Source organism: Brassica napus, chromosome C8 (assembly GCF_020379485.1).
Source record: "Brassica napus cultivar Da-Ae chromosome C8, Da-Ae, whole genome shotgun sequence".
In the NCBI taxonomy this organism is placed as follows: domain Eukaryota; kingdom Viridiplantae; phylum Streptophyta; class Magnoliopsida; order Brassicales; family Brassicaceae; genus Brassica; species Brassica napus.
In genome coordinates this window covers 5649893-5671489 of record NC_063451.1, presented here as the reverse complement: position 1 = coordinate 5671489, position 21597 = coordinate 5649893, and the positions used below count along the sequence as shown (strand labels likewise).

Sequence of the window (21597 nt, the reverse complement as noted above, 5' to 3'; positions counted from 1 at the left end):
ATAACTATGGTCTAACGAAATGTTTCATTGATTTAAATCACCAGATGTTGCATTAGACTCCGAGTACATTCCTCAACCTAACGTGTCTAACGGTAAGATATAATTAAATTTTTCTTTTGCTGGATTATCTTTAAATTAACCGGCTATAAATGACATATTTTGAATTTTGTTCTAGATTCACCAATGGAATACTATGAAGGGATTCCCCTCCAATTTGCTGTGGATAAAGATTTGGTTATTGTCCAGCCAAGTTCCCCTCCAATCGATGATGGCATTAGTTTTTGGGAAGGAGTTATTGCATCATAAAATGACAACGATGTAAAGGACGAAGAACATTCCGACGAGATGGATCTCGATATTCCCATGTCTCAAAATATTTCGCAGCTCCAACAAAATGGCACCATCAACGTTGATCATGCCAACTCGTTGACCGACTCGACTCCTGATCTCAATGAAGTAAACAATGTCGTTCTTAGTTGGGAAAATGTTTCAGACAATCTTTCCAACATCCAACCAATGTATGATAATCCCGTTGTCTCGGAAGGTATGTATTATTGTTATATGTATTTATTCTAAAAAGAAATGATATTTCGATTTATTCATAAAACCTATTTATGATATAGGTGTTCTTGACGATACTCTCGTGATCTACAATGGCGAAACTATGCCTTAGAACTCCGCAAGCGTCGACCTTATTCCCACAACTAATAATTCGCCTTCCATCTCAGCAACCGTGAGGCTTATTCCTAATCCGGCTAATGCAGATGATAATCTGGTGATCAATCTTGATGATTCTTCATCAGAGGACTCCATGGACAGTGATCGGTTTCAATATTTGGTAATGTGTAAACGTCAACTGATATGTTTAATACTTTTTTTGTTAATGTTTAATATCAACGGATATGTTTCATCTAATCTTCAATGTAACATTTATTAGTTTATATTGTGAGATTTTGCAATATTAATTCTCTAAGATCTGAACGTGCTAATTAATGTAGGAGTCACAACAAACCAACACAACGAACTCTATGTTGGAATGGTATTTACAAACCGGAATGAATTTAAATTGCATATGGCCTTATATGCAATTAGTAAGAAGTTCCGGTTTCCTAACATCAGATCAGCACCAAATGGAATGGTTTTAAGGTGTTTTAGCTCCAACTATCAGTGGAGGGTATACGCCACAAAGTTAAAAGACTCGGACGTCTACCAGATAAGAAAACTCGATCCCATTCACACCTGCTCCTTGGACGATAAATCCGGTTATCAGTCTCAAGTTACACATCATGTTGTTGGAGAGATAATGAAAGCTCGTTTCTATGGTAGTGGCGGTGGTCCAAAGCCTGGAGAGATACGTCAAGTCATGCAAGGAGACCACGATTTCCGTATATCCTACTGGAAGGCTTGGCGTTCAAGGGAAATTGCTTTGGAATATGCCAAAGGAAACTCACGAGGCTCTTACAATCTACTTCCTGATTACCTCCGTAAACTAGCAGAAGCAAACCCTGGAACCTTAGCCGAGATTGAAACTGAATACAAGGACAACATAGGAAACATGTTTAAATACATGTTTCTAGCTATGGGTGCCTCTATTATGGGATTTGAGTACATGAGAAAAGTTTTAGTTGTCGATTGAACCCATTTAAGAGGAAAATATGTTGGGTGTCTTCTAACTGCTTCTGCCCAAGACGGCAATTACCAAGTGTTTCCACTAGCCATTGCTATCGTCGATGGAGAAAACGATAACTCGTGGGTATGGTTCTTCAAAAAGTTACAAGCATTCGTTCCAAATACAAACAATATCGTGTTTGTATCTGATAGACATTCATCCATCTATTACGGATTGGCCAAGGTAAGTAAAGGCTTTATAATATTACATAACTGTTTTTATATCCGGAAATTGTGTGTATTAAGGATAATATCTTTATATCCAGAAATCTAAAGTTTAGCCGGATAATGCATCAGGTTTATCCAGAAGCGAAACACTGTGCATGCATCCTTCATTTAAAGAGAAATATCAGGACTTATTACAAGGATAAGAATCTAGGATTCTTGGTTGCAAAGGCTGGAAGGGCATACAGGTTGGCTGACTTCTATAAGATTTTCAATGAGATAAAACATGTCAATGCCTCTTGTGCAGATTATCTAATTGGAATAGGATTTGATCATTGGGCGCGTTCCCATTTACCCGGACGCCGTTACAATATTATGACGAGTAACGTTGCGGAATCATGGAATGCAGTGCTTCGTGAGGCCATAGAATACCCTATATTGGCCCTTGTAGAATTTATTAGAGCAAAGCTAATGTCTTGGTTTTCTGCTTGGGGCTCAACAATCTCAGCAAGTTTAGACAAATTCACACCGAAAGTAATGGAAATTCTCGCCGTTAATTTTGAGTCTTCGGCAGGTTTTGAAGTGAAGAAAATAAAACACTTGGAGTATGAAGTACGGAACAAGGAAGGGTATTCTTTCCACGTCGATATTTCCAAACGATTTTGTAGTTGGTTTGAGTTTTAACTCCTCGAAATTCCTTGTCAACATGCAATAGCAGCGGCCATCGTAGCCAAGATAAAAGTCGATTCATTGGTAGCTGAAGAGTACACCAAGAATGCAATGGTTGCTGCCTTTGTGGGTAGTGTCACTCCAGTGATTAATACTGATGATATCATAGAACTTACTGGTCAATTGTCCGAGTTAGATATGCTTCCTCCGACTAGCAGGCGTCCCCCTGGCCATCCACGCAAGAAACGTTTCCTATCTCGTGGCGAAGTTCGTGTAAGTACTTTAAATTGTTTATAATGTCTAATTATATTATGGTTAATATGTTTTTCATTGAATTAATTATTTATTTTGTATTGTTCAATAGATGAAGACAACAAGAAGACGAACTGTATGTAGTCGTTGCAAAGGTTGTGGTCACAATCGTGCAACATGCAAAACCCCTATCAATTAAGATGTCTTACTAATAAGAAAGGGATATTCCCGGTGATGGAGTTGTACGGAAAGAGGAAGGATAAAGAATTAAGTTTGTTAAGACAAAAACTACTATCTGTTTAATATCTAATATGTGATTACTTATATGGCGTGAGAGCTGAAGTTGTGATGGAACAGCGGTTGTTAAATAAATTAATGAAATCCCTTTCTTTATTAGTCTTGCAATTCATATATCCATAACGAGGGAATGTTATATATATCAGGTTATGCATAGTAACATATTATACATGGTTGAGGGGTTGTTTGGGCCTCCTAAAGTCTAATAAGTTTGTAATTCATATTTCCTATTCCAACTAAAACCTCCCGTTGGATGCTATGCAATTTTGTTTGTATATGCTGTCAACATTATCAGATTATTGCAACATTTTGTATATGATCCAAGGATATCTATCTAATCCAATGTATATAAAACAATTATAGCGAGTTTAAGTGGTGACGACTCCCGTTAATAATAAATAAACTATAGTGTAGGAATTAATAATTTGTATTTGGAAGTAAACATGATTATAGGTTCCTTAATGCCTAACCTAATATGACAATATGACAAAACGTAAATCATATAATTAGACTACTCAAGGGAGGTATGTCCAAGTCAGGCGCATGTATGACTAATAACATATGCTTTTGTTTCGTTTGCATGTGATGGAATATTTTTGTCATATGCGTTAGAATTCGAATCTTATCATGATATCTATACTAGAGTAGCCAGCTAAGATGTTTATTATATTTGCACATATGGAAAATTTTGATCTTATCTGCATACTTGTTTACTCTCTTTGCCTATATATCCAGGAAAACTAAATACTATTTCCTCACACACCTCAACAACTAAAATCTCTCTTTTTAAGATGTCGACACCTCTGCGTGTGAGTTTATATCACGGAGTATGACAGCGTAACAACGACGGTTATTGGATTTTCCAGAGAAAGTCGAGCGATCTCTGGTATACGGTGTTGGTCAAACCGAATGAGAGTTTTGAAGATTTGGAAACTATTATCCGAGATCGTTATAAACTAAAGCCTGAAACACCTTTGGCGATGACTTACCACCCCCCAGAATGGATGCTTGAACCAGATGGGACTCGGAGGCCACCGATTACTGTGAGTACAACCTCCGAGGTAGAAGCTATGATGCATCTCCGCTCATGGTTCACAGATCTCAAAATTTGCATTTCATCTGGATACGAAGATGTTGGCCATTTCCAGTTTCTCAACAACACAAAGTTTACCGTCGGCGGTGCAACATTTGTGTTCAATGGTTAGTAACCAAATTTGGGAAATTTTTCCTAGGGTTTAGTTTAAAAAAATGTTTTAATGTGTACAACGATTTTCGCGAACTAGTCGCCAGCAAGGATGTTCTTGAAGAGATATTTACCGAACATGAGATGGTTTTAATCTACCGGGCCCATCTTGAAATTACAAACGCTAGGCAAAATCAACAAGAAAACGCTGCTGAATCAAGTATATCATCAAGCAAGTTAACCAAAGAAGGTTAATTATAAATAATCATACGGTTTTCTAAAATGATTATTCTAGATAGTTAATTAACTTTTAATATTTTAGATGCATTTGGATCATCTCCGTTACTTCCTGGAGAGTAAAGCAATCGGTGGCTATGTTCGTGGGCAGAAGCAATAAAAAATAACATCAGTTGAAGTTGTTTTCTTAAATCGTATGGTCTAATGTTCCGTTTTAAATTCTGAATAAAAGGCCGTGGTGTCTTTATCTAAGGATTTCCTCTGTTTCGATTGTTATGTTTGTCTTCCTCTTTTGTGTCGTGTCTGTATGTCCCAAACTCATCTTTTTCATATGTAATATAATCGTTTCGAACTAGTTACAATTGTCGGTGAATGTGGTTTTGCCAAGATGTAATACCAGTACATCTTACCTTGGAATTCAAAATACAATACTCTATTACCTTTATGTTTACAAATTTCCCATTAATAGTTATATTGATTCAGGATAATATAATGTTCACCACTCTAATATCTGATAATCATTTTTGTAGCTGGAGAGGCGGTTGATTATATAAGGTGCAGAATACCTAATCTCGTTAACAAAGATTGCATTAAATTGTGTAAATTTCAATCAGCAAACTTTAAGCCAACTAATTTTGAATTGTTGACACTTATGGTGATATCAATTCTTCAATTAGACCTGTCAGTACAACGGCCAAAATAAAGGGGAAATTTGTTGTTTGATGATCATCAGACATGAAGCCACAAAATTTGACTTTTCTAAGAAGTTTTAAGTTAACAATTGGTTAAATTAAAGTCCAATTATATCCAAATAAACATCAATCATATTAACGAAGATGTGTGTTATCATTATAGACGACCCCTTAGTTTTCTCCAATGATCCTTTGTTGATATCGATTAATTATCCGGATAATTTTCGCTATATCAGAAGAGTTTGATAATATCCAGCTTAACCGAAAGAAAAAACAAACTTAATGTGTTTCTTTCATAATTTGTTTCACTTATTCATACCTATAATCTGCATATACGGAATACGAATAATTAATTATGTTAGATTAATGCATACATGACATACTATCTTAAATCCTTACTCTAGGAAAACAAAATAGTCAGTTTTCAAACATCGCTTTCATCTAAAATCCTTACTTGGAAAACAGAGTCTAATGTTAACAATTCTACAAATTCAATGCATAAACAACAAACTAGAGTTTCATGTGGTACTCATAGAGCATAACAGCGACCCTTTGCGCCTCAGAAGCTAAGATATGGGGTGCGATACAACGACATGTTTCGATTCCAGAGAGAGAATGTTTCTGCATTAGCAAAACCGACGTCAACGAAGAATCTGCTGATATGATGTTCTGCAGAACGGTTTTTGCTCTTTCAACGACCATTGGCATCAGTTGAGAATTTGAAATTCGCAACCCAGCTTATTTCATCAGGTAAGGAAACATTTCTGATATTGGTTTAAGTTCGGAACTCATCGAAGCTTCGCTCCTTAGCGAGGTGTTGCAATCAAAAACTGTAATCATCCAAGAAGAAGCATCCACACACAAGCCGACCCAGTGTTTCTTATCCAGATTAAAAGGAAAATAGAAAATATAGTGATCAGGATGATGGTCCACCATCTCTCCAAACACTTCTACCAGACCCTTTGTGAACATATGTGTTTCCTTAGCCGGTATTTTGGAGAATTTGGAGTAGTTCCTAGACAAAGAGGCAACGATATTGGTATAAAAAAATACTGATTTTTTGCCCTCTTTGGTAAGAGACTGCTTAGCATATGACAATCTAAGATGTTTCATGAGTACATCCATCACCTACATAGAATTATATTAATAGGTGGGGCAATTTTTAACGATAACAAAGAAGATTCTACTACCTTTGAAGAGTATGGCTTGGCCCTTTCGACAATGTCAATAATGTCTTTGTTTGAAACTTGACACCCTCCAAGATGAATAACACTAGTATAGATATTAATAGATTAATAGACACAAAATAGATCTTAATATATCAGGATAGAAATAAGATAATCGAATAACTTACAAATGGAATTTCAGCTTCTGGGCCAGTTTGGTATACTTTTGAGTATATTCCCAAGAATCAGCTTTGCCATACACAGCCATTTGGGATTCCCTTGCTCTATTTAATATATCTGGACTACACTGGAAAACATCAACGAGGCCATGGGTAACTGTTTTTTGTCTTTTGCCTCTCCTGCATTCTTGTAAATCAAAAGGATTATCTTTTTCTACTGCGACTTGTTCAGCAGCCAACCCGTTCACCAGGTCATCATTGTTATCTTCCTGGGACAAACCAAGGGAGAACGACGGAATCTCAATAACAGGGAACGATTCCATCTCAGAAATCTAAAACGATAAGTCCTAGTGCTATAATTTAACCACCAAACTAACAAAGTTTAAAACTACTATGGATTTCACATTTTGTACCTGGTCTACGAAGTTGACGGAGGCAAAGTTGGATTCAGAGAGTTTCGTAGCCGCAAACTCTTTCTACGTTGTGGGAGCATATCCTGATTGTCTTCTTCGATTGTTTCTTGCTCTTGAGAGGATCTACCGTCAGTGTGATCCTGTTTTTCTTCCCGAGACAAACCAAGCGAGAATGATGGATTCTCAATAAATGGGAACGGATCCCTCAGTGCCATCTAAATAATATAAGTTTTAATGTCAAGAAAAACCATTCGGTCTAGAATAAAATTAAGTTTAACAGCAAAGAAACAAAAAAAATTACCTCTAACCTTCCGGTTCGGAGACTTTGGGTAGCTACCTGGAAAATAGGCACTATGTTAATATCCAAAGCTATATTACCATAACCTAATTGAAACGTCTACTATCATTAACTGGGGCCCAAAACTTTACCGTTTTTGATGCTGGAGAATGTTCCATTTGATTTTCCAAATATGTGACATTGGGAGATGGAGTTAATCCAGATATATCTGACGACAAACCTCTGGTTGGAGAATCCTGTTACTCAAACATGTTGCATTAATATAGAAATTTGTCAAATATTTAGAAAATTTTAGTACTCATACGAGGAAATATATAACAAATTTAAAGAGTGGATTAGTAATGCAAAAAGGTATGCTTACATGGATATCACCCTCCGAAAAATGTGGTGGTTCATCCTGAACATATGTGTTCTCACTTGGTTGAACCTATATTTTACAAGATATTTAACGCGGAAATAACAGCATTAATAAAATAAGCATTATGTATCCGGATAACTACAATATTAACCAATATGTCAACCATTTGTGGGATATAACTCATAAATTCGGAAACGAAACTAATGTTTGTATTAATTTATCGACCAAATGTTGGAGCGTCGACTATTACTGCTGAAATTTATATCACTCTAACACAATGAATGAACATTAAACATTGGCTATGAAATTTATTTTTAGATTGGTTTTAGAGAACTTACATTTTCGGTATCGTTGGATGTCGGGTCAGAGTTGTTCAAGTCTTGCACCGATGATGGCTGTGATTTTGAATTGATAATGGGATCCTGATGTTGATTCTTAATCATGGTCTCAATACTTTGGATGATATCTCCCTTCATCTGAAACAGTTTTTGCTCTAACATTGGAACCATGACGGACACTATCATTTATTTGATCTTATTCTCTACAAGCGTTCCAATCCGAGACTCCATTGAGGCGAATTCCTTAGTAGCAGCCTTGACAGTTGCATTTAGATTCTTTGTTGTTTCACGAAATCGTGAAATTTCAGGTTTCATTTTGTCATACAGAAGCGTAACAAACTTCGAGTCCGAGACAGTTTTAGGGCGAAGGTGTTCTGACAAAGCGCTACTTCATCTGTTTCCTTGATGCTAGCCATTAGCATATCAAACGCAAGTCTTCTCCAAGGAAACGAAAAGAATTGGTTCAAATCTTTAATCATCTCTACATACTCTTTTGGAATTTTATACTTCAAATTTGTCAACATCAAAACAGAGGAGGCCAGAGAAAGAAGAGCATACTTAATTCTAATCTCTTTGTCGACGACTGTTTTCTTTCGTAACATCCTAATCACCGACGAAACGGTAACAACGTCAGTACCACCAAACAGAGTAGGCCAATACGGAGTTTCTGCCATTCGCTCTTTCTTGCTTTTTCCGTGATTTTTTTGGGAATTGCCCACATGGTAAGCCAGTGACAATAGCAAATTCCCTTAAAGAAAATCTAATCGGATTTCCAGCAAAACGAAACCAAACTTGGTGCTTCTTGTTTACCTTTAGTTGTCTTAAAAGAATATATCGAGCAAACCTACCGGAGAATGCGGGTTTATCTCCGAGATCGATAAATTTGCCAAAGGTAGAATCTTTTATAAACAGGATTTCATCGTCAGACAAAACTCTTAGGATTGACCGGATTCCACTTGAACGGTGATAAGCAAGAACTCGTACACCAACTGGTTCTTCACCATCGGCAAACATGCAGTCAGGAACTTCGATCATCTCGACCATATCTTCTGACTCGGAAGAAACGGGTGAGTCAACCAGGCGAACTCGAACCATGATTCTTTGAGTAAGGAAAACTGAATTCTGTCCGTAAATTGAGAATTCAGAAACTTAAAAAGAAATTTCTAAAAGCTGCAATTAATTCCGTCGATTGGTCTGTAGAACAGTTACAATTATTCATACATGCAATTTCTTTGCTTGGATGGAATATTTCATCGAAAACATAGGTATTGGTAGTATCGGTTTTTCTTTAGTCTACACATGCAGGGGACATCAAATCTTTATATATCAAGTTGTCAGATACAAAGTAGGTAATAGACTTAGGGATCGAAATGGCAATACAATTTATAAATTGTGATGAACAGTACATATAGTTATTTTCCTAAATAGATGAAAGATGGTCTATATGGGACGCAAATTCTCTAAGTTTTTATCTAATACCCAAAATCCGACAAATAACCATCCAAACTACTGATAATTAAATATAGAAATTACTTGTATTAAGGAAAAATGATTAACGGATTAAGTTAACTAGGGAAGTTTTGGGTATTTTTTAAAAACCAAATTCGATTGCCCTAGCCTATGTTGTCAACCTCCCCTTAATCAATTGCTCCAATACTCCTGCCCGGAAAAAAAAAATTCTCAGATACTCTTGCCCGAAGCTGCCCGGATTAGAAAATAGATAAATCTTTAATTAAATCCGAAAAATTATTAAAAGACCACAAAACCAAAAGAATTTTGCGTATTTACAACCCAACCAGGACCATTACGCGGACCATCCAGATCCAATCTATAAAATTCGGATCTCTTTCTTCATAACTTTCGAAAACTTTGTACGAGTTGGTGTAATTGTAAATCTTGGTGTAACTGTACAGTGTATAAGACTGCGACTAATATAAACTGTATCAATTACAAAGTTATTCTAAATTGAACTAAGTCGCACTTTTTGATTTGCAAAGTTCAACTAGTTTTGATTGTATCTTTTACATTTGCATTATGTTGTTTTATGGAGACAATGTTGTTAATAATAAATAAAGATTACTTTATAGAGAAAAACTAGAGACATTATATTATATGAAATGTATTTTACATAAACCTAGTAAAAATCGATAAAAAGTATATGTCATAACTCATAAACACACTACTAATCTTCAATTGGCCAGTGGCCAGCGGTCAAGTGAATATCATTGCAGAAGTCCCAAGCTGCACATTGCCAGAAACAACGATTGCATGTCCACCGTGTTCTAGATCCATCTAAGGAGACTACAAACACCGGTTCTATTACTGCCGAGCACCAACAATCATGTGAGACATTGGGATTTATTCTTTCCAGTAGAGACATAAACACCTCAGGTTTTTCGTAACCCCAATGGCATGAGGATAACGAAGTTGTGATCATGTAATTCATCCGATCAACAAATTCACGACTAAAGCTAGGATAGTTGTGAACAAATCCTCTAGCATCAACACTAAACGCTAAGTTCAGCATTCCATCTACATACTTGGCCCACAACAATCCTCTCTCACCAGCAAGATGGATTTTTTCCCTTTCTTCATCAAGTAAATGGAGGACGAAGAACTCATACATACCTCGCATGTAGATGGCCTCTAGATTACCGGCTTGGTAGCACCCAAGCCTGAATGTCCTTAAAGCATTAGCCTCATCAATCCAGTTATTCAAGTTAAAGAGATCTGCAGATCGGTAGAAGTATTCTTCTTTGCCAATTTGATTAAACTCGAAGAAAGCAATTCTTGCACTACCGAAGTCCCGAAGATGGCTTGTTGCTACCTTTGAGAGAATTTTATGAAGCATGGAAGGAGGGAGAGAAGCCAAGTTACTGTTCAACATGGAGAGATATTTGTTTAATCAAGTAAATGGAAAGATTTTCGTTTTACTTATTTGGAGAAGGTGATAAACCCTTTTATAATGGGGATGATCCTCTAACCGAAATACACGTAGTATGGAAGTTCAAGTAACGTGTAGGGAAAAGTATAAACTGAGTATTTATTACCCCACTTAAGAGTGATTTGATAGACGCCTCGAGAAGACACGAGTTCAGAAGACAGGACTTCTCAGTGCGCATGGGTTGGATTTGAAACTTTGAAAAACTCTAATCGATAAACATATATAACTGTGTATAAGTAAGTGAAAGTAACTGATTTAGATTATCTAAATTCATGAAACTAAGCACAATTTTAAAATTTTAAATTGTCTCAATATATGAAACTATGTAAAACGTTAAGAAAATGAGATATTTTGTAACTTTATTTCATGTTATTTAATTCTCGATTTATTACCCCAACTATTCTACAAGTTGTAACTCTTCCATTTAAAGGGAGACGGAGCGACGAGACACGAGTTCAGAAGACACAACTTCTCTCTCCTACAGTCGCATCTCTTGGAATTGGAACTGGAACTTTGTATAGCTTTAATTTATTAAGATTTATAACTATGTATACGTAAGTGAAACTAAGTTATTTAAAATGTCTAAATTTATGAAACTAAGAAAAACGTAACAATTTTGATTGTATATATATTTGAAACTATGTAAAACTTAACGAAATTTAGATAGTGTCTTGTTATATTTTGATAGAAATGATCAGTATCCAAAACTTATTATACTTAGTGGATATATTTAATGACAGAAACAAGCAGTATAGGAGATAATAAATGTAAATGTTAGTATTTAGTTTGGAAAAAAACCTGTAATTAATGATTCAAGCATCGGCGTGTCCATTTAAGTTTGATTTGATTGACTCCCCGAGAAAGCAAGACTTCTCTCACACACCTTCTGACTGCAACAGTCGCATGTCTGGAATTTGGAAATTTGTATAACTTTAATTTATTACGATTTATAATTATGTATAAGTAAGTGAAACTGAGTTATTTAGATTGTCTAAATTTAAGAAACTAAGAAAAACGTAACAATTTAGATTGTATAAATATTTGAAACTATGTAAAACCTAACGAAATTTAGATAGTATCTTGTTATATTTTGATAGAAATGATTAGTATCCAAAACTTATTATACTTAGTGGATATATTTAATGACAGAAACTAGCAGTATATGAGATAATAAATGTTAGTATTTAGTTTGGGAAAAACCTGTAATTAATGATAATGATGAACTCCGCGAAAAAACTGCATGTCTCGAATGAAAAGGTCTATTATAAAAATAATTACACTTGCATTTAAACGCCACAACACTACACCGTCTACAATCATCATTACCATTGCATTTAAACTCCACCACAGTAACAGTAAGTTAAATCATCTTCTTCAGTCCGGATATAACATTTCTCTGCAAAATTCACCAAAAAGAAAAGCAAAGAAAGGATTCATCATCTCCTCTCTCAACAAACAAGATGACACACTACAATAAACTTTCTGAAGTTTCTTATAGCCCCAAGATCACGTCTTGGCGTTTCAGAGTCAAAATACACAGGATCTACCCTTTCTATTCCTATGTTACCAGCAGTGGGCCTTTCTATAAATATGTCCTAGCAGATGAAGAGGTACGTGTTAAATCATCATCTCTCGAGTTTCTAATAGCATGTAACCGTGAAAAATAAAAACTTGATCCTTGTACTTTATTTATGTAGGGAACCAAGATGGAGATGACCATTTATGGGAATTCTGATAGGTTTCGAGGCCTAGAGAAGCAAGAGGAAAAATGGGTGGAAATCTTTCGAGTAGAAGTTAATCTCTCCTATCCAGGTTTCCAGGCAACTAACTCTCGGTTCAATCTATCTGCTACGCGCAATACATAAGTCCACATCATCGATCCTCTGAACAATCGGCTTTTCATGGACTTCAAGAACATTCATGCAATCCCTCACATGGACCACATGGACCGAAACTTTCCCATAGGTATGAATGCTACTAGAATTAAAATATATTCACATGTATTGGATTCGAAACTTTGTATAGCTTTAATTTGTTAAAAATATAACTATGTATAAGTAAGTGAAACTAAGTGATTTAGATTGTCTAAATTTATGAAACTAAGGAAAACGTAACACTTATCTGGTAGATACAATGGGAGTCGTCTTCAACACGGAAGCCCATTTCGATGACTCTGCAAGTCCAACGATGGTGTTTTACATAAGGGACAACATGTAAGTAGAAAGTAACATATGATCAAAGCAAAATTTATCTATACTGCAAAATTTATCTATAGTGTAATTTATCTGAATAGTGACAGTCAGATAAAATGTGTGGCAACTGGCGCTCATGCTTATGCCTTCTGAGATGGTCTTGAAAACATGAAGGGTCGTGGACAGGTGACTGTGGTCCTTAAGATGTGGAGGGTCTGGAAATTTTTGAGTAAGTGTAGTTTATGAGTATGTGATCTCTGCAAAATTTTTGTTAGTTGAGTAAAACGTTTACTAAACTCATTTACACAGGTTATTTTGGTCCTCCTGATCTATGGCTTGAGACCGAGGGTGGATTGTCTGACTTCAGGTTCAATCCGCGTTTGTCGGAGGTTGAAGAGTTCAGGAAGTCACTACTAAGCAGTGACCCTTATGTTTAGCGATATGGGGCTGTAGGTCTTTTGTAAATCTTGTTGTTCTCAATGTTCTCCATCTTCGTACTTGTCTTAAACTTGGTGAAACTTTGTTTAAATGTTGGTGAAACTATGTCAAATGTTGGTGACACATCGTGGTTTTACCTTTTTCAATTTTTCAACTTCGCAAAAAATTAGATGAACTACAAGTCCGTGCTCGTATAAACTGGTAAAAATTTGTGTTTTCACTTGATCAATTGTCCAACTTTGTAAAACTTAGACAAAATTGAAATTCATTTTCGTATAAATAGGTCAGACTTTGTGTTACTTTCACTTTCTTAATTGTCTAACATCGTAAAAATTATAGAAACTTTTTCGATATATCAAACTACATAGTTATCCAACTTCGCATAACTTAGGAGAAACTTACAAAAAACTTAGAAAAAACAGAAAGTAGCTGGAAGTCTCTTAGGAATTACTTCTTGTACATCATAATTCCTAGAACTAAAACGAGAGCAAGAATAACACAACCTCCTGATATCTTTATCTTGGGCTCCATTATTTTGGGACCTTCACTGAGTTCACTTTCACTCCTTATTGTTGCTTTGAGAAATTGAACTTCTTCTTCTAGCATTCGAACTTTTTGTATCTCATCGGTGAAAGCTTCGTCAACCCATTTGAAGACGTGATTGTCGTTCTCAAGCTACAACAGACTAAACGTACCATTAAAACACGAACAAGTAAGCCTTCAATAACAAAAGCTAAACGGATGTACCCTTAGTGACGCAGCATAGATACACCGATAATACCGGCGATATTGGTTTTGGAGATGAGCTCGGTGATGCCCACCCCGCACCAACACTTACTAGGTATTCCCGGAGTTCGTACTCGTCTCCAACCACTGGTCGTGGAAGATGAAGCGGACATCTCCACGATTTCTCTCTCGGGGTTGGGGGGAGTTCGAATGGGAGAGAGATAAATTAGGGAAGAGAGAGAAAGGAGAAGATAGCGAATGGGGAAAACCAAAAAAAGGTCTTTAATACTTTGATTAAACGATTTTGGGGTTTTATCAAATTGGGAAGAGGGAAATTCGAAATTCGAAAAGCTGGGCGGGAAATTTTATCCAAGGATTTTCGTGGTCGAAGTTTCACCAAGTTTTTACTTTTACATAAAACATCAAAATTGTACTTTTTAATTATTTCCATTTATATTAGTTATACTCTACTTGAATGACTGATTTTATAGTTATACCAATTATATTATGTTTCTTTGGCTCATTTCTCATACGATCATGTACACATAAACTTGATTTCCTACCAGTAGCAAATTTTAAAATGTAACGAGGTGAGTATTAACGAAAAAGCTATGAGAACTCAGTGTATTACCTAAATGATTGCTAACAAGCAATGAAATGAAATTTTTATAATTCTGATTAAATCATAATTTTAATAATAAATCACCATCTTATCTTATTACTTCCATGACTTATTAACAAGTTTAGAATTTACAATCATATTACTCAGTTTACCTATCGTAGTTATACCAGTAAAGGAAAAAAGTTTCACTTGGTTGTACAACACACAAATACAAATTTCACCTCACAGCGTTCCCATACGATAAAAACATCAAAACTGACAGCGAAAGGCTTACAACCTACTTCACATCAAAATTGAAAGCGAAAGGCTTACAACCTACTTCACATCAAAACTGAAAGCAAAAGGTTTACAACCTACTCCTCTTCTGTTTCTTCTGGGGGTGTTCATCGTGTTCCAAACTAGTTCCCACATTCTCTTCTTCTCCATATCCACTCTCACGCTCGCTATAATCCCTACTACAAGAGCTTTCTCCAACTCTTGATAATTGCTCGGTTATTTGAACTATTTGCAATTCTTGGATGTCTTCCACATGCAAAATACTTCTTCTTTGCTATATATTCACTGATGTTAGATAAACAAACACATCTTCATCATTCAAAATATTTGATTGCCTCTTAGGTTCCACTACCAATGGAATGTAACCCAAATTGAGCTTCTTCGTTAACGAATATATTCTCATCTTCCTGCATATCCTCTCCTTCAACAATTAATAAGTGATCTCCTACAATGATGATGTCTTAAAGGATATAGTATACAAACGAGCATCGGTTGGAATCCATTCATAATCATCTCCAGCCTTCGAATAATGTCCATCATAATCAAAATGTATGTTCGTCGAAAAAAGACACATTGTCTGCAATATAAAAAAATTAAACCATTAAAGTTATACATGGTTATACAGTTATACCATTAAAGTTATACTTCGTTATACCATGTTACAGAGTTTTGTTCAGTAATCAGCCCGTATAATCTAACCAAGTTTCCCCAAGTTTCAGAGTTCTAGATGTTTCTCTGAAAACCAAATAGTAATCAGCTTTCTTCGATTCAATCGTCCTTTCATTCCTCACATTCATTCATACAGTTGTTGATTATCCAATTGAGTAATAGACAGACCATCCACACTTTCCGATCCTTATACACAAATGACTAAGAAATTTTCCATTACTACGAATCGAGTCTTCAATTCCAAATTGTAATCAGCTTTGATTCCCGACATGCAATTATACAGTTGTTGATTATCGAAATTCCTAATAAACAGACCATCCAAACTTTCCGATCCTCGACTAGTTCATACACAAATATGAAATCTTATATCCAAATCGGAATCCATGTGAATTGAGTTAATCGTCTATGAATGGTGGATGACGGTTCTAAAACGATGGGATTTGAGACATACCCTTCAAAACGGAATCAATAGCTCAATGATTCAGCATCCAAGCGATGAAACCGAGTTAGCAATTCGATGATAGCGAGGAACTCGGAAGAACATCACGACGAAGACGAGAGAGGATCGAGGGCGGGTTCGAGGGCAGTAGAACCTCGCGAGAGAGGAGAGACAGAAGAATAATTCGCTTAATTAATTGAATTTATTTTTCTCATTAATTTAAGTTTAAATCGATCATGGGCACTTTTGACATTAACCAGAGTCCTAGAGAGTATGGGAATAGACAAAAGTGAATTCTGCCAGAATATTTTTTTGCGAGCATTTGAGATTATTCCCCACCTCCCCTTCTTCTTCTTCTTTTTCTTTGCGTGCCTAATCGAAAATCTAGTCTCCATGGAAGCAAAACCTTCAGAGAAAATGACAAATCCCAAACCAAGAGACTTCCTAAACCACCTCGAAACATACCTCGCCAAAAGAGATGGCGTAGACAAGCTCCTGAAGATCTCCCGCTACACAACCAAGATCATCCTCGCCTCATCCCTCATCCCAGAAACCAATCCCCTGACTCACCGTCTCAAATCCTTCGAATCAAGCGTCGGAGTCAGCCGCAAAGCCTTCCGTCTCGGCAAATTCGTACAAGACATCAACGCCCTCAGAGCCTCGCGGTGGCGGGACTCGAACCGCGGCCTCGCGCTGCTGCTGATACTCGCCTACGGAGGCGAAGGATTGTACTACTTGGTCGAGCAGTTCGTCTGGCTATCCAAATCGGGGCTGATCGACGCGAAGTGGTTGCAGAAGATGAGCGCGTGGGCGGAGCTTGTGGGATACGTTGGGAGCGTTTCGTTGAAAGTTAGGGATTTGAGAGAGATTAAGGAAGAGGAAGCCTGCGTTGCTTCGACGATCGAGATCTCTGTAACAAGAGGGATAGGTTGTGTAGGTGAAGAGGAGAAGATGAGGAAGCTCAAGGAGAAGAAGACGATGAAGGTTTTATCGGTTCTTCAAGATCTTGCTGACGGGTTAATGGCGGTTGCGGATGTTAGGGATGGTAAGGTGGGAGTTTTATCAGCTCCGAGTGTGATTGCGTCAGCGGGTTTGTTTTCAGCTATTATCAGTACTCATAAGGACTGGGTCTCTTGTTGATGAATGATCGATCATCATCTACGCTAAATAACGGGGTTTCATTTGATTAATGAGTTTTACGAATTTTGAATAAAAATACAAACAAAGGAGAAAGACAAATGGGTTTTTAAAGCCTGTTAAAAGGAAACCTGTTTTTTTTCTAACTCTCTTACAAAGACGGAGAACAGAAATGTCGGGTCGGAATGTCTACCTTCCTTTCAAGGAACTGGTGTCAGATTTTGATCGTTTGAGTTGCCATGGAGGTAAGCAGCCTCTGAGAGGTGATTGTATCAGTAAAGAGGATGTTGAAAGCTGTTTTTGTCTCATGGAGATGGAAGACAAGCAGGTGAATGAGCTTGTTGTGAGACTTCTCTTTTCGCTTTCTTCCTCTGAGATTTGCCCGTCCGGATCATCACGACCAACCGCTGTGATCTTGAGTGACTCGGGAAGTATGCAGCTACACACAGAACCTACATCAAAAGCACAACTTGTAGTTCAGTTCAATCATCTGACGATTTGGAAATGCAGTGAACCTCTGTTTTACCTATTTGGGCAAGGCGGTTCACCCATTTTGGGATCTTTTTGCCGGTAAGCTTGTAGCAAACGTCGTGGCAGAAATGGTTGCAGTTCTTAGCAATCAAGTGATACATATTCCCATAGTAACTGCAAGCCGTGTCTTCCATGAACTCTCTCACTTGTGCCGGGTTTAAGTTCGTGGTTCCAATGAATATCGACTTCTTGAATTTGAAGCCCGGGCATTGCCGTGGTTCGACCTCGAAAACACCGCTGGTTGCGTAGTCATGTGCACCAAAAGCATATTCTACTCCATGAACTGTGCATCCAAACTTTCAGAGTTAGCTAGCAGTAACTATCAAGAAGAAACAACACAAGGCCCTAAAGCTTACCTTCTACACCAGAGTGAAAGATACCGAGGCCTGCCCAATAGATATATCCGTTAATAGGAGTCAAGTCGTAAACATTGAGATAGACCGGTGCTCTGTCTGGACCGTGGTTGCTTGACTTCAACTTGGAAAAGAAGCAAAACCGGGCTACTGATTTGCTTTTCAGATTAAGAGGTGCAAGAGATTTCCAACGTTTCTTTGACACGAGTTTCATCTTTTCACCAAACCCTGATCGAAACTCTAGTAGCGAGTTTGACCAACCTGATCATCCAAAGTTCAAATATTAGACTCCCTATGAAGAAGAAGAAAAGTAGAACATAATTCACATTAATCAGATGCATTTCAAATAAAAAGACTTTACCTTTCCTCTGCTTAGGCTCTGCCTCTCCCTTCAACATTGGAAGCCTCAGTAGAGGTTATCCTGTATGCAAGCACCAATCAATAACATAATTTGAAAGGTGCACAAGCAAAGATCTCTGTGCCACATTATGTTTTCATAAAACGTAAGAGACCTAAATTGGAAAAAAAAAAGAACTTTTTTTATAATCTTTTCTAGTTGGTTGAAACACACAACAACAACAGCTCATTTAAAAGTCAACACCGATCCCTCTTAGCCGGCTTCAATCAGTTAAACAAGACTTGAGTATATAAATATAATAGATCATGAATATTTAAATAAACAAGATTGGTCACATTTTTTCATCTTAATATGAAAAAGACTGGGTCACCTGAATATCTGGTTTTGTGATACTAAAGGATTTGGTAGCCTAGAAAAGTGTTGTTATACACTCAAAGAATTAAGAATCTAAACTCTCTATGTTACTTTCCAAAATATAAATAGATCAAAAAGAAATATGTTGGCAAGGATTAGTGTTTATAATATAAGTTCTTGTTATACAAAGAGTTGCTACCATGTTAGGAGCAATCATGAAGACCAAAAGATGTAGGTGGGTTTTGTATTAAATAAAAGGAGAATGGACAGAAGATGATGATACAGATAGATTAGTAAAGAGCTTAGGAGACAAGTCAAAGCTTCAACAACTCATTCCAACTAATTTTGAGTCTGGCAAAAAAAGAAGAAGCAAATGACTCCAATTGAACCTAAATTAAACAGCATTCACCTCAATCAGATTGATGTAAGAGTCTCTAAGATGTATTAAAATCTACAAACAAAGTTTTGAAACTCTACATTCATTCTCCAGATTTGGCAAATGTTGAAAAGTTGTAGCATTAATTAGTGAAACTTATTTTACCAAAACGGAAGTATTTGTGGAAGTTGTTATAAATCAAAACTGACACATTTTGAACGGTCAATTCAGAAGAAAAAAAACATTTATAGGTCTGTTCTAGGGTTTAGTGTTCCAGATCTGTAAGAAAAACATAGCTTCAAGGAAAGTAAAGAAAGACTATAAGATCTTACAACTATTCGGGCAACGAGAATGCACTAAGAATTCGAGAAATTCAAAAGCGGTTCACATAGACAGGACAATGTATTCGAAATTCAATTTTGTTCAGAACGGAAACGCATTTAACAGAGAAGTGGGTTTCTGGGAACTTACGGAATTGGAATGTAGATTGACCATTACGCGTAACGGCGAAAAGAAGTAAGAGTCGGCATTAACTGTGTGAACCACCTGAGACTGAAACTTTGAAGACGTTCTTTCTTCTTTCTTCTTTCTTCTTTCTTCTTTCTTCTTTGAGACTTAAGTTTTGAGTTTAATTTCACAAGAAGAAGATGAGAGTGAGAGAGAGAGAGAGAGAGAGAGAGAGAGAGAGAGAGAGAAAGGAGAAAAAGGGACCGAATCCTTTCACTCTCTCTTCCCGTGTCTTTGTCTCTTTCTTTTCTGTGCATGTTTGTTTGGTTCTTATTTTATCTTCTCTCTAACCAAAAACGCTTTAATGGTTAAAATTGGGTTTTGACATTAAAACGCTGTATTTGCATTTGGTACACAACATATATAACTCTCACAACATATAAAACATCTAACAGCACACATAAAAAACATCATATAAACTAAATATACTTATCTATATTATTATTTGAGAAGTGAATTTGATTATTTATTTTCCATAATTTTAGTGAATTTTTTCATTTGTCATATTTTCGAGGATAAATCATTAGTTTACTTGTCATCTTTTTCATAATTTTAGTGAATTTTCTTATTTGAAATCTTTTCCAGGATAAATCATTAGTTTAATTAATTATTATTATTTAAAATTTTATGTTAATATATATATTTATCATGATATTTATGATAATTAATAAATATTAACTTATCTACCGATATATATACTTATATTTTTTAAAAAATATATTAGAGTGAATTTGCTTACTCGTCATTTTTTCCATAATTTTAGTGAATTTTTTTATTTGTCATCTTTTCTAGGATAAATCATTAGTTTACTTGTCATCTTTTCCATAATTTTAGTAAATTTTCTTATTTGAAATTTTTTCCAAGATAAATCATTAGCTTAATTAATTATTATTATTTAAAATTTTATGTTAATATATATATTTATCATGATATTTATGATAATTAATAAATATTAACTTATTCTACCGATATATATACTTATATTTTTTAAAAAATATATCTAATATATAGTTATCATGATATTTAGAACATTTAATTAATAAATATATATTAACAATTGTTATTAACAATATCTACCTAGAATATCATAATTATGTTTATCTTATATTTAGTTTATGATTTAATGACTAATATTATAGTCATTTTCTCTGATTCTTATTGAAAACATTGATCCACAATACAGATTATTATAAAATTTATATATAAGTATATTAATATTTTAATTAATCGGTTTCCTCGGTTGGAAAACGGTTAATATACTGAACTATATCCATATATTGCGGTTTCTTAAAAATAACATCTATTCGCTTTATACGGTCCTATCAAATTCAAACTATTTTCTCTATTTCGGATCGATTCAGTTTTAAATGATTTGTTTTTATCGGATTAAACACCTCTAGGCTATTGTTATTCTGTTGACGTTTTATGGGCTGTAATTGCTTATAACCGTTTCAGTGCAACTGGATCTCTTTTCAGTCCAAATACGATAAGTGTTTAATTTCAAATCTAAGTTTCGTAATTTGATTGTCACTATAGAAAAAAAGTTTTCAATCAAAATCCACATCCCATAAATAAAAATATGAAAGAAAAGAACATAATTTAATACATTGATTACCAATATGAATATAAAAGTTTTGTATTTATAATATTAATTTAAAATTATATCTAATTTAATATTTTTAATAAAAATAATATTATAATTAAAAATTGTTAGATATATATATTATTCCGCACAAGGTCCGGGAGATCAACTAGTTTAA

At 35.6% G+C, this 21597-nt stretch overlaps 4 protein-coding genes across 4 annotated transcripts; 2 read left to right on the top strand and 2 right to left on the bottom strand.

Moving 5' to 3' along the window:
- The first annotated feature begins 1072 nt into the window (after positions 1-1072).
- LOC111206832 lies at positions 1073-4256 on the top strand. Its single transcript, XM_022704235.2, has 5 exons — positions 1073-1605; positions 1648-1852; positions 1966-2407; positions 2549-2775; positions 3918-4256. Exons 1-5 carry the CDS (start codon positions 1073-1075, stop codon positions 4254-4256), a joined length of 1746 nt encoding a protein of 581 aa, XP_022559956.2.
- A 9680-nt stretch (positions 4257-13936) lies between these two features.
- Positions 13937-14388, bottom strand: LOC111206831 (uncharacterized protein At4g04775-like). Its single transcript, XM_022704234.1, has 2 exons — positions 14260-14388; positions 13937-14164 (listed from the first exon to the last, which is right to left on the bottom strand). The coding sequence occupies exons 1-2, from the start codon at positions 14386-14388 to the stop codon at positions 13937-13939; spliced, it is 357 nt and encodes a 118-aa protein (XP_022559955.1).
- A 2126-nt stretch (positions 14389-16514) lies between these two features.
- Positions 16515-17411, top strand: LOC111207275 (peroxisomal membrane protein 11A-like). Its single transcript, XM_022705200.2, has one exon. It carries the CDS (start codon positions 16615-16617, stop codon positions 17359-17361), a length of 747 nt encoding a protein of 248 aa, XP_022560921.2. The 5' UTR covers positions 16515-16614; the 3' UTR covers positions 17362-17411.
- On the bottom strand, positions 17381-20083 carry LOC111207276 (deSI-like protein At4g17486). The gene is made up of 5 exons (XM_048766061.1): positions 19802-20083; positions 18604-18663; positions 18246-18503; positions 17885-18172; positions 17381-17810 (listed from the first exon to the last, which is right to left on the bottom strand). The coding sequence occupies exons 2-5, from the start codon at positions 18638-18640 to the stop codon at positions 17548-17550; spliced, it is 846 nt and encodes a 281-aa protein (XP_048622018.1). The 5' UTR covers positions 18641-18663; positions 19802-20083; the 3' UTR covers positions 17381-17547.
- Between the last annotated feature and the right edge of the window lie 1514 nt (positions 20084-21597).

Bases quoted from the DNA above. Each gene is read 5' to 3' on its own strand.
- LOC111206832 (XM_022704235.2), top strand. From the start codon at position 1,073: ATGGCCTTATATGCAATTAGTAAGAAGTTCCGGTTTCCTAACATCAGA. The intron at 1,606-1,647 runs GTACATGAGAAA...AACCCATTTAAG, and splicing joins GCCTCTATTATGGGATTTGA to AGGAAAATATGTTGGGTGTC. The intron at 2,408-2,548 runs GTTTTGAAGTGA...AACATGCAATAG, and splicing joins TAATTTTGAGTCTTCGGCAG to CAGCGGCCATCGTAGCCAAG.
- LOC111206831 (XM_022704234.1), bottom strand. From the start codon at position 14,388: ATGTCCGCTTCATCTTCCACGACCAGTGGTTGGAGACGAGTACGAACT. The intron at 14,165-14,259 runs GTATCTATGCTG...AGTCTGTTGTAG, and splicing joins ATATCGCCGGTATTATCGGT to CTTGAGAACGACAATCACGT.
- LOC111207275 (XM_022705200.2), top strand. From the start codon at position 16,615: ATGGAAGCAAAACCTTCAGAGAAAATGACAAATCCCAAACCAAGAGAC.
- LOC111207276 (XM_048766061.1), bottom strand. From the start codon at position 18,640: ATGTTGAAGGGAGAGGCAGAGCCTAAGCAGAGGAAAG. The intron at 18,504-18,603 runs GTAAAGTCTTTT...TTGGATGATCAG, and splicing joins AGAGCCTAAGCAGAGGAAAG to GTTGGTCAAACTCGCTACTA. The intron at 17,811-17,884 runs GTAAAACAGAGG...CTTTTGATGTAG, and splicing joins GAACCGCCTTGCCCAAATAG to GTTCTGTGTGTAGCTGCATA.